The 19,230-nt window shown below is 34.8% G+C and overlaps 1 protein-coding gene across 1 annotated transcript in view; it reads right to left on the reverse strand.

Moving 5' to 3' along the window:
- Positions 1 to 253: 253 nt before the first annotated feature.
- OTOGL (otogelin like) overlaps positions 254 to 19,230 on the reverse strand; it is a 135,699-nt gene continuing 116,722 nt past the window's right edge. The window contains exons 48-57 of the mRNA XM_063447147.1: positions 18,379 to 18,480; positions 18,160 to 18,264; positions 17,870 to 17,910; positions 16,780 to 16,843; positions 15,107 to 15,285; positions 14,507 to 14,611; positions 12,147 to 12,266; positions 10,575 to 10,620; positions 2,446 to 2,525; positions 254 to 619 (exon numbers count right to left, since the gene is read on the reverse strand). Coding sequence (XP_063303217.1) covers positions 419 to 619; positions 2,446 to 2,525; positions 10,575 to 10,620; positions 12,147 to 12,266; positions 14,507 to 14,611; positions 15,107 to 15,285; positions 16,780 to 16,843; positions 17,870 to 17,910; positions 18,160 to 18,264; positions 18,379 to 18,480 — 1,043 coding nt within the window. The 3' untranslated portion in view covers positions 254 to 418. The remainder of the gene's footprint in view (positions 620 to 2,445; positions 2,526 to 10,574; positions 10,621 to 12,146; positions 12,267 to 14,506; positions 14,612 to 15,106; positions 15,286 to 16,779; positions 16,844 to 17,869; positions 17,911 to 18,159; positions 18,265 to 18,378; positions 18,481 to 19,230) is intronic.

Consider the following 19,230-nt stretch of genomic DNA (forward strand, 5'->3'; position numbering starts at 1 on the left):
GTAATACACAAATAAAACCATCCACCGTTGTGTATTTGACGGAAGACACGTTTCTGAATTAACTGGGTATATAAAGATTTAATTTTCTTATATTTTCTGTTAACACCACATAAGTACATGAACATCCCTTTCTGCTGACAACAAGCAATAGTACATCTTTTTCTGCATATATAAAATGAAAACTGCCGTTTTCTTTTTCAATACAATAATAATTAATAATAATAATAACATATTTTTTTTAAATTGTACACGCTTTTTTGTTATGCTTTTGATTGTTCTAAACCGATGGTTAGACATAATACATGGCCAATAACAGATGTGATTTTTGTGTTCATAATTGTCCTTTCTTTGGGAGACAGAAGTTTATTAAAAGGAAAAGAATAGAATCCATTGCGATGTGGTGCAAATTAAAATCCGTTTAATTCCATTGGCATGTACAGTCCACTGGTTCTTGTATGACATACATTATTTGGGTTCCATTTCCTGAGCAGTAGAGTGGCACAGTCAGATTCTGTACTCCATTTTCGCGACAGCATTTACAGAATCTTATATGGCTATCGAGGTTGACGTTAAATATGGTAGCAGAGGGGCACTTTCCATCACAAGAAGCCACGGTAATCTGTAAAATCAGGAAAAAATATATATATAAATTTATGTTGCAAATTTTGATTAATAAAAAAAAATTAAAATTAAAATATCTAATATGGTGTGCAACAAGTACAGTTTTGAAGTGTTAACAGTCGCTTCAACAAAATATAAACCTATATAACATTTATTTTATAATTTATATTTGGTTAGTTTTATGACTGTTAATTATTTATTGAGTGATCAGGGCTATGATTCTATCAAATCTTTTGCAGTCAAAATGATGTAGCCTGATGCACAGATCGGAAATTATTTAAAATTTTTGGATAAACTTTCAAAATGTAATCTATAAAAATATATAAAAATATAAAAATATTTTTCACAATATTAAATAATTTTAAAAGTTTATCCAATATTATTAAATAATTTCAAGACTTTATTCAAAAAAATTTAATCAAGGCCTAATTATGTTATTTAGCTCTATTTTATTTTTTTAATTTTTTTAATTTTTAAATTTTATTTGTTAAGTAATAACTTCATTATTCACTTTATTTACTAAAACATTATTTGTTGGGAATTCACAAGGGAACTGAAAATGTTAGAACAAAATAAAGTGGAAAAATTCACGATTATCCATGTAAATAACACTCAATGTCTAATAACAAAGAAAACTATGTGAGCTATGCTAAATACTGCAATGAATAACATACAAACATACAAATATCTACCACGTATTATTACCAACAAGTGTTTTAATAACATAAAGCATATTTAGAAATTAGTCATTTTAATTTTACTTAGAAATAAGGAGTAATATTTGCTTTATACTGTTCCTCTAATTGCTTCTACAAGTTGTCAAGTCAGTATTTTTCTATATGTAGGAGTGCTTTGTATATACACTTAAAAGGTGCTTGACCTCTAAACTTTCAAGATGAAAAAACTCAGAAAAAAGCTCATATTAAGTTTGTCTTATTACACATTACTAAGCATTACTGCTTCAAGAATGTTTGCCTGAATCACAAAATAGCTTAGATTTGTGTAAATAATAATTATAGTTTCTGACCACTAGACATGTTCATTGTAATTTAGTAAAGCGTTTTTCTATATACTAACTAAAGCAAAAAATAATAATAATACAATTGTAAAAAAGATATAATTATATATAATAATTTTTATATACATTGTGTATATGTATATATATATATATATATATATATATATATATATATATATATATATATATATATCAAATTGCGTAGAGATAGCACTCCCAGGACTCCAAAGGTGTAAAAATAAAATGGATGAAAGTTTGGGTGGCAAACTGAAACGTTGATCTTTTAAATTTGGAAAATAAAAGTTACATTTTATTTTTACACCTTTGGAGTCCTGGGAGTGCTATCTCTACGCAATTTGTTATACTATGCAGAGACACCAGTAAGTGGAGTTAAAGACTACTTTTCTTTTTAAAAATATTTTTGTTATATATATAAAGAAAAAAATCCCCTGCACTCACGCTTTAACTCCTTCACTGCCAGGTGCATAAGCCTGAGCTCCAACAACACAACATCCGATATAGAACGGCTGCTCACCGGTCTTTTAAAATGCAAATATTTTATTAGATAAAGTTTAAAAAACGACCAACGTTTCAGTCCCTGCTCGGGACTTTCTTCAGGGTCAATAACAGGACAACTGTTAACAGGTTGTCCTGTTATTGACCCTGAAGAAAGTCCCAAGCGGAGAGTGAAACGTTGGTCGTTTTTTAAACTTTATCTAATAAAATATTTGCGTTTTAAAAGACCGGTGAGCAGCCATTCTATATCGGATGTTATATATATATTTGACATTTAATTGATTACTTACAGGGGTTTGACTCATGCAATCACTTTTCCTTATTGTAGTTCTAACTGCTACTTTCTGGCAGATCCGTTCTTCCTTTGTGCCTGATAAGAGAGAGAACATTTAATTCTCAATTATAGAATACAATTACCAATGTGAATATCAAACATTTACATACGATATTGTAAGGATCCAGTTAATGTGTAATTGCTCCATGTACATTCAGCAAGTCTACAAGTTTAAAAGTTTACATTTAATTTTGAATTAAAGGAACACTCCAAGCAGCATAACCATGGTAGTGCACTGAAGTGATTGTGGTGGCAGCAGTGCCGTGCAGACTTTCCAGAGTTAACTGTTTAAGAATGACAACCTATTTGGGTCCCTCCATGTGCCTGCTGCTGCCTGCTCTGCTGCTGGATGCACCTACAGGGGGATTCCAGTTAGCTCTACTGAGCTAAGCCCTGCCATGTAGGCAGAGCCCATCCTGCTTGGGTGCAGAGTGCCCAGGTGCTCTTTAGATAGCCAGGGTGTCAGCACTACGCTCTTACCCCTTGGGTTTGTCCTGTCCCTCTGACTCCTGGTGCTGCTTGTGAGTGGGTGTGGCCTACTGAGATGGGCAGGGTCTGCCTGAGGGGGTGGAGCAAAGTGCACCTGGGCCGTATGCACTCACCCAGGATTGGCTCTGCATATAGGGTGCATTTCTAGGACTTAGAGTGTCAGCAGAGCACTTTCAGCCAATGAGCGCACTCCTGCATGGCAGGTTTAGCAAAATGATAGGAGCTTCCTGGTGGAGACGGAGGTGGATGTGAAGACGGATATCTGATGGGACACAGGTAAGTTGTCAAATCATTCGTAACCAGTTTTCTAACAACTACAGCATGCTTTAGCGGTAATGGTGTCTGGAATGTTCTTTTAAGCAAGATTTTAACTTATATGCTCAAGGAATTTAATTAAATAATTTTGCTTTATCATGAGTGTTATTAGATTGCTATTAGATATTTCTCATTTATGGCTAAATTATTTAGACATATATGCAGAAACTATAGCATGCCAAGGCAATTTATTTAACAGATATATATTGCTGTACATTTATTTATCAAAATGCCCTTATTACACAGATATTTAGTTACTGAATATGTCAGTATTTGAACAAGGCACAGTAAGTTCAAAGTTGTAATTCTAAAGAATAATGGCTGCAAAAAATTACAAGACGACAAATTATCTTGCACAAGTTATAAAAATTCTTAAATGTATGGCTTCTCTATAAAAAGGTTACTCCAACCACCAAGACCACATCTGCTTTTAGAAGTGGTTGTGGTGCAAGCAGTCTGTATGTTCAAGGTTTCTGTTTAAAATGCTGCCTATCAGATAAATTATAAAGTTTGTGCAAAAATGAATGTAGCCACACCTCTGGACTCATCAGCCTGTGCATAAAAAAAAAAACACCTTATCAGCTGGTGATGTGCTGGCGATGGACAGAGTAGCATTAGGTCTTGATTTTAGGCATGGTTTAACTTATTTTGAATACTTCTAAAAAAATGAGTGAACATTATTTAATACAGAACAAGAATATAATATATAAGGAAGAAGATTGGGGTAGCCCTTTAAGGTAATTTGGTTCATAAATAGGAATGGACAAGTAATGATTGAACCAATTTTTACTTTAAGGGAAACTATAGTCACCAAAATAACTTTAGCTTAATAAGCCAGTTTTTGTGAATAGATCATGCTTCTGATGTTTCACTGCTAAATTCACTGCCATTTAGGAGTGACATCACTTTTGTTTATGTTAATTAAACCATAACCACATCTATCTGGCTGTGACTGACACAGCTTGCATGAAAACAGAATGGTTTCATTTTCATTCAGATATAACTTACTTTAAAAGTTTTTATCTCCTGCTCTGTAAATTTAACTTTCATTACATAAAGGAGGCTCCTGCAAGGTTTAGCAAGCTATTAAAAGAGCAGGCGATTAAAGGGACACTATAGTCACCTGAACAACTTTAGCTTAATGAAGCAGTTTTGGTGTATAGAACATGCCCCTGCAGCCTCACTGCTCAATCCTCTGCCATTTAGGAGTTAAATCCCTTTGTTTATGAACCCTAGTCACACCTCCCTGCATGTGACTTGCACAGCCTTCCATAAACACTTCCTGTAAAGAGAGCCCTATTTAGGCTTTCTTTATTGCAAATTCTGTTTACTTAAGATGTTCTTATCCCCTGCTATGTTAATAGCTTGCTAGACCCTGCAATAGCCTCCTGTATGTGATTAAAGTTCAATTTAGAGATTGAGATACAATTATTTAAGGTAAATTACATCTGTTTGAAAGTGAAACCAGTTTTTTTTTTCATGCAGGCTCTGTCAATCATAGCCAGGGGAGGTGTGGCTAGGGCTGCATAAACAGAAACAAAGTGATTTAACTCCTAAATGACAGTGAATTGAGCAGTGAAATTGCAGGGGAATGATCTATACACTAAAACGGCTTTATTTAGCTAAAGTAATTTAGGTGACTATAGTGTTCCTTTAAGACATTTTAAATGAAACAGAATATGCAGGAAAGGAAGTGCAAACATTAGATGACACAGGAAGTGTTTAAGAAGGCTGTGTAAGGCACATACAGAGAGGTGTGCCTAGGGCTGCATAAACAAAGTGATTTAACTCCTAAATGGCAGAGGATTGAGCAGTGAGACTGCATGGGGCATAATGTATACACCAAAACTGCTTTATTCAGCTAAAGTTGTGTTGATGACTATAGTGTCCCTTAAATACGATCTACTGGACAGGATTTAATGTTCCAGAAAGAGGCAATTAAAGCATTGTGCTAAAAGGTACATTTAGCCTAAATGTGATCGTAATAGACTTTTAATATACTACTAAGTAAATAAATAGTGTTGAAACAAAGTAAACATCACTGGGTCATTCGGGTCATTAAAGAGCTACAGTTGGTCAATTAGAGTCATGGTAATATCACTAGCTAAATGGGAAAATCCTGTTTACACTCCCCCCATTGGTAAGTGTCCCTGGGATATATGTCTGTCTACCTCAAATCCTCATACATTGAAAGTTTGTTTGAGTCAGGGGCTTCTTCATATTCCCTTTCTATGATTGTAAAACACTGTGAAAATTGTTGGCTCTATATAAACATTTCTAACAAAAATGTTCTTTTTATATTTTTCCTATATTAATATCGTGCTAACTTTGTTATCCATTTAATTCTAAAGTCCTTTTCTTCCACAATGATATTCCGATAATGAGTTTATGCCAATTTTCCTTCTGCATTTTAACTCACTCATTTATAGGTATGTAGGCAATAACTACTAAAGGGGGCAATTAATAGAGCACATGCAGTGGACAAAATACAATCACTTACAGCATAATAGCTGTTAAATCTCTCTATATAATTTTACATTGAAAGGTTAATACAATACATTGCACCAACTGAACTGGAGAAGCAAGATAATATTTTATATAATACGTTTTAGCTCTAAATAAATAATTTAACAAGTGACTCATAATAAAAAAAAAAAAAATTAAAAACAGAAAATAACACTCATTTAGAATATAAATTTATTCACCTAAACAGGGTGAACAGATTTATCTCGGGTTACTCAGTAATCACGAATTGCAAAACTAAGGTTAAAATAGCAACGGTTTGATCAATTACAAATCAGGCACCACAACTGATTCTACAAATCAACTATTTTAGCAACCTAGATTATCCAAATCAACTAATTTTGATTTTGGATTCAATTTGCTAAGAGTTGGAGTTTAGTAAACCTTTTGATGTGTCACTGTCTTATTATACTTGTAAACATATTCAGCAAAATATAACTTTAAACAAAGCAACGTGTGAATGAATAACGAGTAGCACATTATATAATCAACTTAATAAGAAAACTGCAAATTGCACACATTCTTACATGGAATCAAATTAAAAGATTTAGTTATATTTAGGTGTATTTTTTACATTTTGTTTTCTTGTTGCACAGTTATGAACAAGTTAGCATGTGTAGCACTACACATTACAAATAAAAAAAATGTATGTAATGAAAGAGAACAGGTTAAACTGCCTAAGCTATGACGTAACGCTAAAGTCTGACACAAGCAGTCAGAGTGATTGCATTTTAAAAAATTTGCCATAGAGAGTTTTATCTTTTATTAATGCATTTCCTTTTTGAATAACACACTAAGAATACAAAATTGCATTTGCTAAAAAGTTGGTAAATTAATTTGATTAAAATTAATTGAATTTGAGTTGTCTTCCTTCAGTAAAGAGTTATCTTATTTTTTTTAATGCTGAGACAAAAAAAAATGATTACATGAAAAATAACTGTTACATCTACAAGCTACATCCTATGTCCATAATTAACGTGATTGAATTACCTACAATTTAATTGTGGTTTTACTCTATTTAATCAATCTAGTGCATGGATTGCCATAGGTAACATCATTTTGCGATCTATAATATTAAGTCTGTATATTAAAATACTCCATGCATTTTTTATTTAAAACAAATTTTCAAATGTTTAAACATGCATTACGAAAAGAGAAAGGTTATTGATAAAAAAGGTGCACCCATCTGTATTACTTTACTTGCACAACTATAAATGTGCCCACTTTATGATTATTTAGCAGAGATATAGGTAAAACAATAGATGTATCTCTCTGCTGAATATTTCATTAAGAGAACCACAATATGCATTTCATGAAATATCCCAATAAACTAGTTATAACATTTATCAATAAAGTACAATAAAATGCGTGGAATAATGGATGTACCTGGTTCACAATTTAATTTAGCAGTAGGAACTACGGGGGTAATGGTAAAGGGTAATACACCCATTCCAGAACCTGGCAGAATTTTTAGGAATATAAGATTTTTGTAAAATTAAACAGTTTGACACAAATAACATGTTCATTAATTCTTACACTGCCAAGTGTTTTTGTCTTGCATGTCCAATGCAATGAGATTACATAAATTTGTAATTAAAACTAAAATCCACAATTGGAAAAAAATATATATATTTATTTTAATGTTTTAATAGCACTATTCCATAAATGTAATTATATATCACACCAGGAGTTCCTGACTTAAAAGTACAGCAATTTTCACAGATATAACTCGTTATTTTTTGGTGCAAAGCGGTTATGGCAAGGTAAGAATTAAATACATGGACTGACTCTGCATGCATTTAAATCAAGCTTTGGACATATATTGCCCATCACAACCCTCATATTTGCAAAGCCCGCAGAGGTCGCCTTTTTCCACCACAGAGCACATGCTTTGAGTTCCCATTTTATGTAGCAGTTAAAAGTAGCATGTTATAAACAGTTGTTAAGTTTTAAAAGAAGCCACATAGGCAGGTGATTTCTGAAGTATAACATTGACCGGGGCCACAGAATACTGTGAAATCTACACAAACCCCTTCTGATTCAGTACAAAATAATGGAAAAGCTATTGTGTGGCTTAAATGATTCAATATTTGTTTTACAAATCTTCTAGAAAGCTAACTTTTTTTGTTTTACAATCTAAGGCATTGCTCTTTAAAAAAAAAAAACATAATTTTGGTTGAATTAATTATATAAAAAGAGTATTCCCACTAATTCCCACTAAAATGTTTTGTTTTGATTTTTTTTTCCAAATGCCACTGTTGCATTTTAAGGCCTGTTACAAGGCCTAGATTAGTAATTCACATCCATGGTCCTTATGGTCCATGGTCAATTAGTGGTTCTCCAAGACTGTTTCCAGTTGACTCTAGTTAGTAATGGAATAAAAAAAAAATAAAGCATTTTTGGATTTGCCAAAAAAACTGGCCATACAACGGAGGTGTGAAAACCACTGGCCAAATCTGTACCTGAGCTGCACATTGTCATACAGTGGTGAGAAAAAGTATTTGATTTCCAGTGATATTCACAGAAATTCAACACTTTACCATGATAGCCTAAAAAAAACTTTAACCAATACATTTCTACCTTATCGGGATGATAGTAAAAAAGCCCACATTAAAAAAAAAATACAATATAAAATTAGACAAGCAATGAGCATTTAAAACAAGAAAAGTATAAATTAATGCTGGATTATAAAAGCTCAACAAAAGAAAATGCAAAATTAAATGAATTAGGCAGGCAGATCTGTAGGGTAGCATTTGAGTGGCCCCCATTCTTAAATATATGTGAGCATTAGCATTACCATGTGATTCCTTGTAAGCATAACAGAGATATGTGTGGATAACGTGAGGGTTGTTAAAGCTAATCATTGATTGAAAAAAATGACCAAAATGGTGTTAGGAACATAGGAGGTCTACACAATCACTGTCAGGCAAACCAAACACTCAATAAACCCCAGATAAGCCATTTTACTAACATCTATCCAAATCAGTCTAATGCTTGGTCCATGAAATCACACTGAAAGCCAGTGTAAAATACAAGGATGTAAAGATCAGTCTTGCCTTAGCTAAAGAGAATACCCATAACTTAAAAATCATAAAAAGACTAAACAAGAATGATAGTGATTGGGGGGAGGTTAGGAAGAAATTATTGCTCTAAAGAAAATGCTGCCACCTGTCGACACACACTACACATGTATGATCCATAAATATACTAGGACAATTTTGTCATAACATTTTTTATACACAGGAATCATCTTGTTTGGCACAAAAAAAACAATAGATCAATTTAAAAAAACTGTAAAACAGTTGGAACTATAATGGTTTAGGGCTGCTGTGCTGTCCGATGATCTAGATTTCTTGGTTTCCTCTGCACATCCAGGAAGTTTGCAGTCTATCAGTAGACTATATATGAGATTTCTAAGTCAACTGTTTGTAGGTTGGTAAAATAATTATGAGACCCCAATCAGTCACGTTCGGAATCTTTTATTCAGTCATAATGAAATATCACCATCGAAATCCAGTAAGGGGATTTGTCAAGCCTACCCGGTTGAAATGTTGCTGGGTAATTTTAACTGAATAAAATAATCTTGTGAATTGGTATCAAACCTATTTCATGTTATTGTTGGGCCCTGGAAGTGGAGACCCCATCCATTGAAAGTACTCCAAATGGTTATGCTTTCTGCTGAATACAATTTGTAAAGTCAAAGCTAAACTGAAAGAGGACTATGCCATACAATAATCCAAAATAAATATGAATATATATGCACCCTAATGGCTGAGACTTCACAGTTTTGTTTCCATATATTGACTTTAAAGGTTTACACACTGTTTCACACATGAAAAATGAACACTGACATGGTTATTCACTACAGTGGGATTTTAAGGTGAATTAAAAAATTATTTCAAATTTAAGGTCTAAAAAGCCAAACTGGAAACCTCTCAACTCTACACCCAGTTTAGCTACTCTGTCCTTAAATTTTATATTCACTTTGAATTCACTTTAAATTCTCAGTTCAGTAAATAAACCTGTGCATCAGTTTTGTGTTGTTTAACAAAATTACCTTTACCTTTGAATAGAGTAAACTTTGAGAACTTAACAATACAAACATAAAACACACAATAATAAGGAGCTCAAAAACTTTTTCTCACCACTCTAGTGACATGTATTAACACAAGTTTGTGTTTATATTTATTTAATATCACTCTTCTACTACCACATTTCTGTTCCCTCGCTAAGCCTAACCTTACTTTGTACCAACAACAACATGCTTTTCTTTAAATCTGTGTCAATGTAATTCATTGTGTGCCAAAGGTTAGTGATCAATGTACGAGACAAATATTTAATGAAATTATATATTTTCTATATGTTTCTTTTTCAAATTAGACAGTCCTTGAGAAAAAAAAAACATCACAAATTACTAAAAAAAAGTATATAGTTTTATCTCAGATTCCCGTAACATTCGTTAAGTATGTCAGCTTTTGCTGGATTAATTTATATAAAACCTTATATTGTGTTTATAATATAGTTTTGTACTGCATGATGATAAGTTATACTCCAGAATGATAAGGGTTAAAATCATTCACCCTATAGTGAGCCAGAAAAAGCAAGGCCAGTAAGTGATAGTGGTTAATGAAGTTCAATGTGATTTGGCCGGCCACTGCATGCTTCACCCCTCCTTAGGTCCCAGCACAAGGGTTAAAAAAACCATAGCACTCCAAAACAAAGCAGATACTAGCCCATAATGCAGCATTGTTCACTTACATATCTTGCAGCAGCCATCGTTATACGTCTGGACGGTTCCTCCATTCTAAATAAAATGACCAACAACAAAAAAACATCAAAACATAATGTGCTCAACGTGTTCTAAGCTCATTAGTATTGCAAATGTCTCTTATATACCTAAACATTACTTACTAGGCGAATCCACAACCTAATTTCATGTTTATTTTCATATACAATCAAATTTTTACTCAAAGATTGATCATAACCACTGCAATATCAAACTCCTTTTGTTTAAAAATCATCAGTAACCATGCATTAAGCAGACTGTGCAATAAAGGAAGTTTAAACATTAGCTCTTTCTTTACATGGAAATTGAAGGGAGACTATGTAGGTCACATGCAGGGAGGTGTGGCTAGGGCTGCATAAACAAAGTGTCAACTCCTAAATGGCAGACAATAGAGCAGTTAGACTGCAGGAGCATGATGTATACACCAAAACCAACAGATTAAGCAAAGGTTGTTTTGTACTTATAGTGTTCCTTTAATTATGTAATATTTTGTATATTGTTGTTATATTATTTTTTTATATATTATATAATTTTTTATATTTAAAAAAATAAATAAAAACATTTTAAAATGTTTTCCAGCAATATTAAAGGGACACTATAGTCACCAGAACAACTACAGCCTATTGTATTTGTTCTGGTGAGTAGAATCATTCCCTTCAGGCTTTTTGCTGTAAGCACTGTCTTTTCAGAGAAAATGCAGTGTTTACATTACAGCCTAGTGATAATTCCATTAGCCACTCTGTAGATGGCTTCTAAAGCTGCTTCCTTGGGCAGTGCTGCAGAGTAAGCACCACAGCCATTCAGTGTCTCCACCCTCTGCATGCAGACACTGAACTTTCCTCATACAGATGCATTGATTCAATTCATATCTATGAGGAGATGCTGGTTGGCCAGGACTGTGTTTGACTTGTGCTGGCTCTGCCCCTGATCTGCCTTGACAGTCTCAGCCAATCCTATGGGGAAGCATTGTGATTGGCTTAGACCACACTTCTGATGATGTCAGCAAACACAGGCAGTTCCATAGGCAGACAGGGACAAAGCCATCAGCTTCTGACCAGAATACAAGTAAGAATTTACTATATTTAGGGAGGTAAGGTGGGGCCAGAGGGGCTAAATGGTGGTTTTAACACTATAGGGTCAGAAATACTTTGAAAAGCTTATCCAACAATATTAAATCAAACCCACAGTTTGGAGCAAACTAATTAGCTTTCGGAGAGAAGTTCAAATAGGATCATTCTTTTAGCAAATCAAATCGTTCTTTTTGCAAATTTGTTGAGAGGGATAAGTTTATTAGTATATAGCTAAGTTTATCATTTTATGAATAATTTAAACAATAGAGTTTTCAAATTCAGCATGTAAATAGCTAGTTTCCAAGGTTCATAAACCCAGTCATTTTCCGGTAGGGCAGCTTACATTTACTGTACAAAATGGTTATAGTGAAATAAAATGAAAATGATATATAAAGTGGTATTCCATGATACTTATATGTTATAAACATTGATATTCATTCACATACGTGTTCTGTTATCAATGATAACACAAACCTTTAGACATTCAGTGCCATTAAAAGGAGGGCAGGTAACACTGGAGCCTAGAATCATTGCTCCTGCAGCTGTCTTTGTGCATTCATATCTGGTGCAGTTAGAAATCCACGAATTTCCCACCTGAAAAATAGATTGAATATTAGCAATAATTTGTATTCCCTCAAAATTAGATTGGGGATGTACTGTACAAAGTTAATATACATCATTTGTCCTTATGCATATAAAATATAGGTTTATAGTTACTCTAGTTCGAAGTCTAAAGTGATCTAAAATATACGTGTGCTAATATTGGATGGCAAAAGGGTCTAGAGTTTATCCAGTAGGAATTGTGGAAAATTCTTAAGAAAACTGCAAATTTTAGGTCAAAATAGACCATCTGGGTCAATAACTGTCTTGGAGAATATTTTGGTTGAAATTTCCAATATCTTTGTTAGTTCATCGTATTTCAAAGTTTTTGAGAAAAATAAATGCAGTTTTATAATTCTTTATTTTTGCATGTGCACAGATTTACAACAGGCATGCAGAGCCACGACAGCTTCTGCACGCTTTTTATACCATTTTGCAGTGTAGACAGCACATTGTTGTTTTTTTTTTTTATATAACATGAAGGATACAGGCATAGAAACATAAAGGCAGTATGGGTTATACTGAACATTCAACTAACATTTTTAGGTGAGGTCCCTGAGTGGCTGGTTAAGGTACACGCTGCAAAGGTCAATGATCATGACATTACTTGCTGAGCAAATACATGCTAGGTCAAGGAAATTGAACTTTAGACCATATTAATAAGATATAATTGTAACAAGCTTGGCTAAATAGTGAAATTGCTAGAGTAAAGTAAGCTAGACATTGTTTGACAGTGCTGAGTTAGTGTTGTCTATATTGTCTAATATGCTAGACAGTTTTAAACAGATTGTCACATTAGCTCCCCACACATGCTAAACACCATGTTAACTACCACGTTGGACCTTGTTGCAAATACGAAGTAGAGTCACTGCGCCTATCTGAGCATGGTGGTCTATCTTCGCTAAGGTAGGCTGCATTATTGGCAATTAACTGAATTTAGGTACATTTGATTGAGGGCAGATTGCCAGTGGTAACCAAGCATAAATAAAAATTATAGAGAGAAAGACTACAGTAATCAGCATCATGTTTAGTCCCATAGTGGGCATAGGCTGCAAATGAGGATAACGCTTTGTGGTAGAGCCAGCGTTGTCATTTAGAGGCTGTGGTGGAATGGAGGCATAGTCTGCAGTTGACCTGTGTGAGATGTCTGAGACTGGGTATTCCACTGTAGTGAGAGTTCGTCACAGTCCAGGTCGGAAATACCTTTGGGGCAGCGTGGCGGGCAGTTCAGCCTATGCCCAGCGTTGGTAAGTCCCGTGCGTTGAGACAGCTAGTCCTGGCAGTGCGGCCGTAGGGCCCGGTGTCTCCTTCTCGAAGGACCAATCTGGCGGTGCCCCCCATGTTGTGAGCCCACGTGGCTACTTGTATTGTGGCTTCAAGTGGGGAGATGGGCTTCATGTTGCGCTGGTCGCCAGGGTTCCGGTCAGGCTGGAGATGTGTGTGCGTCGCTTGGTTCACATTCATGGCTCTATTTATGTGAGGGTAGAGGCTTGTACCTGATGGGCTTAGTGTTTTGCCCTGTTTCAGAGCCCGGCGATGTGTGTTGTTTCGAGCGGCCATCTTGGGAGCTCGTGGTACCTGATTGTAGTGGCTGCGCTTTGCTGCTGGATGTACCACGAAGCCACCATTAAGTGAGCTTGTCTGTGGGTTGCTACCCTGCTGTATAGTGCTCTCTTGAGGATTGTGCAGAGCCGGTCGAAGAGTTCCATAGGGGACACATGTGCCTCAGTATGGGTGCTCCGCTTTCCATTTGGATGCTGGTCGGCCATTTTGGCTAATCTTCTTGGGTCAGTTGCCCTGTTGTGCTCTGTTACCAATCTGCTTGCTGTTCCATCAGGTTTGTGTGTCCTGTGGGGACCGGGATATCCCCCGCCGGTCCAGGGGGGTGGGGGGGTAGGTTGCGGCACGGTCGTGTGTAGGCTTTAGTGCCGAGGAGAGCATCCGCCTCCCCTCTGCTGCAGCCCCAGTAGGCCGCATTTGGATCTCCGCGATTCCTGCTCGGAACGTTCCCGGGGTGGTGTCGGTGGGTTCGGCGGGGCACCCTTGGGTGAGTGTTGGCTTGGCAGCCGTCGATTTGACCCCCGATTCTGCCCGCTGGTCCGGAGCTCGTGCCAGTTGCGACCGCACAGCTCGGTGGTCAGACTCCGCCCCCATAAATGCTGATTACATTTTTTTAGAAAACAAAGTATATATAATAAGATATACATTTATGTTGCTCAAGTGAATGCACGTACCTCGTAAACTGCCTCTGTGCCATTATCACTGTAGAAAATACATGAGATATTTTTGCAGGTTCCACAGCACATCTGGTGATTTGAAGAGGAAATATATTTTTGATTCTGTGGGGAAAAAAAGAAGAGATTGCTGTTTATATGCATCATAGCAGAATCCCATAACTGCAAAAAGCGATGGTGTTTTAGAAAGTATGTCAACTTATAATAAAATGTAATATTTTGACAAACAGGATTTGATTTGTTTTTGTTCCAGTTGTCATCCAATATTTTGCCAAAGAAAATTATTTATAATATATATATATATATTATAAATAATTTATAGTAAATCAATAAAAAATGTTTGTTAACTAACACACATTTCCTTTTTTTCTTTTAGAGATCTATTGTTAATCTCATTCAAATTTGTCATAGCAGAGAAAAGGTTTGCTCTGCTTATGGAATAGAAATTCCTCCAGAATTCTTGCTATTCAGTAAGTAGAGTAAACCCATATTCTGCTTAGAGGATCCGTCCCCACATTTGCAAGAAATGTAAATATTACTTAGATTTTAAAATCAAGTAATTGAGATTTCAATCATCATTGTCTTTGTCTGTACACTTACAGGCGCGCACTGTTTTGAACAATTCACAGTTGAAATTTCCATGGCGTGAAATCCAGAATTTTGATCTTTCTCGTGTAAACACTGCACGGTGTAGCAAAGTTCTCCATCTAAATACTGTATGAGCGACTGGCCAGGATGTAGGACAGTGGTCTCCTGGAATACACATACTTCTTCTTTTTCTTTAACAAAAGAAGTTTACAGATTGAAAAGAGAAGTATCATTTATTTTTTGATTGATCAGACAGATAAGCAGATAAATATAGACAATGATATCTAGATAGTGTAGATAAAATAAAGAAAATAGATTGCATAAAAATAGCTAGATAACACTAGTTGGAGAGACAGATTAGATCAATAAAGATAGAAATTAGGTGGATATATGAATTTATTCTATTTTCATAAACTACCATTTTTTGCAGTTACACACCCATATATATAACATTTCCAATATAACACCGTTATCAACGAATTGTTACATAACCAGTAGTATCCTTAAGAAATTAATAGCATTGTGCATTCTGTTTTAAGCAAATCGATATTCCTCCTGATTTTTGGGTGACCAGGTAGTCATTCGATTCTCCAAATTCCAAGTCACCATATGACCGAATCACAAAATGAGTCATTTTGTCTGTTTCACAATTCGGAGCTCTACTATTGGTGCCAAAAAAAGAATGATTGATGGAAAAAAAGATGAGTGATGGTTAGGGGACAGCAACTAAATGTTGATTGTATTCACAAATCAAGTGAGAAGAGACCAATAGAGGGAAAAAGGAGGAGAAGTAAAAAAAATCTATATTTTCAGCTGTGTGTGGGGCCTTTCATACTGCAAAAATTGTAAATTCTTTACACTGTATAATATTTTGCAGAGGAGACTCTAAACAAGCCTGAATTGGAATGTTTAAAATCCAGGCCCAGATTTTAACAATCCACATTAAAAAGTATAAAAATATGACCCCCATTTAACAACAAGGGAGGCTTTAAACTATTTTTTTTTTGTTTTATAGCTCCCACCTACTAACCATTGGAGAAGGAAGTAGGGTGAACAGTAATCTACCCTCTCCTCTTTATTTCTTTTCTTGCCCACAGGGGGAGACACTGGAGAATCAGGTTTTTGCAGGAAATGTTGGGTCATATTGAGTCCCACAGGCTTGTTTTTTTTTTTTACATTCATTATTGTTGTGAATTATAGCAGAAAGAACAACATGTGACTTTATTTGCATATAAGCGATAATATCAAAGTGGTTGGACATGCATCACATAGCTGAATCTCCTCATTTACATTTTTAGACTAAAATTGTGCAAACTGAAAAACCATCTCCCAATTACCTGAAACATTTTTTTGCATGCATATCTAGATATTGCAATACTCAGTTGGAGAGTTTTTTTGTGCATTTCTTTGTATTTTATAACTTTAGAGCCAACTGATAACTCAGAAGAGTCAGCGGTCCTAACTGGTCCCTATGAAATTGAATATATAGAAAAAGAGACAACAGACGTGCATTCAAATGATCCTTGATGTGTGTACAAATGATAACTTTTTTGAAATATACACATTATCATAATTGCACCATATTTATCTCAAAATTAGCTCTTGATGACACACATTATTGATTAGTAAATTGATGTAAGGGCAGGCAAGGTAGAAATTAGGAAGACAAATGAATTTATTTTTACCACAAAAGTAGTGAGTACATCCACAAGTACTCTGATGTTCAACATCCTTTCTCAGCACTTCCCCCTGTCGAATATTAAAATAAAGAGTAATGGTATCAAATGCTTCCTGGCAGAAAGAATCAAAAATAAAGATTACCAACAGCGCACATGCTTCCATTATTTGTATGTATTTTTCAATGAATACATGTGAAATTTGGCAATGCCGGCGAAGTGGCACGCTCTGACCAGTCATGTTATAGTATTCTGGTAGACTTGCTATGGTTATGAATAGGAACTACTTTTTTTTAAGGAAATACCTAAACTCAACTGGTGGAAAGTAGCTGACGAATCTCAGCTAATCAGTGTTTTCTCACACAAACAAAATTGTGTAACTAATTGTTCTCAAGTGTAATATCAGATTTGATGTCAAACACATGAACATGCAATGACTGTGATGTCTCCAATGCATGCTTGCAGTTTTAGATTGTTGTCTTTTAGATGGTGTAGATGGTGTAGAGTGTAGTCTGTATAGATTTGTTCCTGGAAGTGTTAATTTTGGCAGCAAATTTTAATTTAGTTTTAGTAATAGTCTATTGACAAAAAAAAAAGCCATTTTAGTTTCAGTTGTATTTTAGTCATCTGAATTCTTTTAGTTTAAGTCTAGTTTTAGACAACTAAATTGTAAGAAGATTTTAGTTGGCACGACTAAAATATAATGGGTTTAGTTAAAGCCTCTATCTGACTCTTTTTCCCCTTCCCCAGCCCCTCTGTGCAGTGTTCATTTTGGTGGCAAATTTCAATTTAGTTTAAGTCATAGTCTTTTGACTAAAAATCCATCTTAGTTTCAGTCGTATTTTAGTCATCTGAATTGTTTTAGTTTTAGTCTAGTTTTTGTAGACTAAATCACAAAAATTGTTAGTCGACTAAACTTTGACTAAAATTGTAAGTCGACAAAATTAACACTGGTTCCTGGTAGGACAGTGCTGTTTTTTCAGTTTTTCTTTAAGAATATTTAAACCGTGTACCTTGTCACCACACTGTGGAAGAAAACATATTTTAGTGCATTAATAATACATTTAACAATAAATTTGACTTCAGATAATAATCTTACCAAATGGCATTCCAATGTGGTCAGATTTTGACAGCTACATTCTATAAGAAAAATGGAAGATCAGAAAAACACATACAAACTCAAACCATTGCATTCTGGGCAATAGTACTTTTTGTTACTGGAATTCCATTGGTTTCTGTAGAGATTGTATTTTTTTAGTATTTGTAACCAACAATGTATATCTTTATAAACCTTTATAAATCACCATCCAACACACTCCATTTTGCCTAACCTTTCAATCTTATAAAACACCCAAAAAACTAAATAATTAGATAAAGAAAGGTACTGACCACACGACCAATCAGGACAACACTTCGCAGGACTTTTCTTCTTAACCAGTTTGGTGTCACCCAAACAATCCAGCTTTGGTGTAGCACAGAGATTCTCGTCACAAACTAAACAATATAAATATAATACATAGCAAACATTAATTTTTGTGTAAAATACTGTACATATAAGTTTTCATATAGTGTGTATATAGTATTCATTAAATGTAAAAGTTTTCTTACCACACATATAATGAGGGCAACACTGATGTGTGGTGTTCAAATCAACAGTAAGAATTTCTCCATCACTGCAAACTGGAACAGGTTCTGTACAGGATTCACAAACTACATATGTGTAAAATAAATCATTATTAACAGTTTGTACATTATCACAGTAGCACACAGTTCCGTCTCTGCCGGGTTCACATAAAAATTTGCAAACCGAGCCCAACTGTATGTTTACATTTTTGTAAAGCATGTGAAAAAATATTTGGACATGTGGGTCTGGCAAATTCATTTTTACAAATTAACATTTTTTTCTATTTTTGTAAACTTTAGTATCCATTATGTCTACAAGGGCATCTTAAGAGCAATGCAATAATTTTTGTGACTTGATGCTCTCAAATACATTTCTATTCTATGTATCACCTTTTTAGTCCTTTTTCAAGTCACACTATAGTAGGTAAGGCTTCAACCAAAATGTTTAGATAGACCAATATATAAAAATCTCTCTAGACATTTCTATTCAAATTACACACTATATATCGCTATATATATATGCAGATTGAAGGGCTGGGGGCCCGGGCATGTAGAGGATTACCTGTGCAGTCCGAGCCCCCCAGGACCGCCGGGCCGTCAAGGTTGTCACCCCCTGATGGCGGCCCTGATTCCAATGTACCACACAAAATCACCCATTTCCCTCCAACACACATACTTCAGCACACATTCCCCCAAAGACACAATAAAGAGACAAGTTACCTCATTCATAATGTTTAGAACAGTGGAACCCTCTGATTGTGACATACAACATGCATGTATTTTATAGCCGTTTTAAAGTGTTACACTACTATGCGCATTACTGGGATGTTTAAAATG

The sequence above is a fragment of the Pelobates fuscus genome, chromosome 3, assembly GCF_036172605.1.
Source record: "Pelobates fuscus isolate aPelFus1 chromosome 3, aPelFus1.pri, whole genome shotgun sequence".
Classification (NCBI taxonomy): domain Eukaryota; kingdom Metazoa; phylum Chordata; class Amphibia; order Anura; family Pelobatidae; genus Pelobates; species Pelobates fuscus.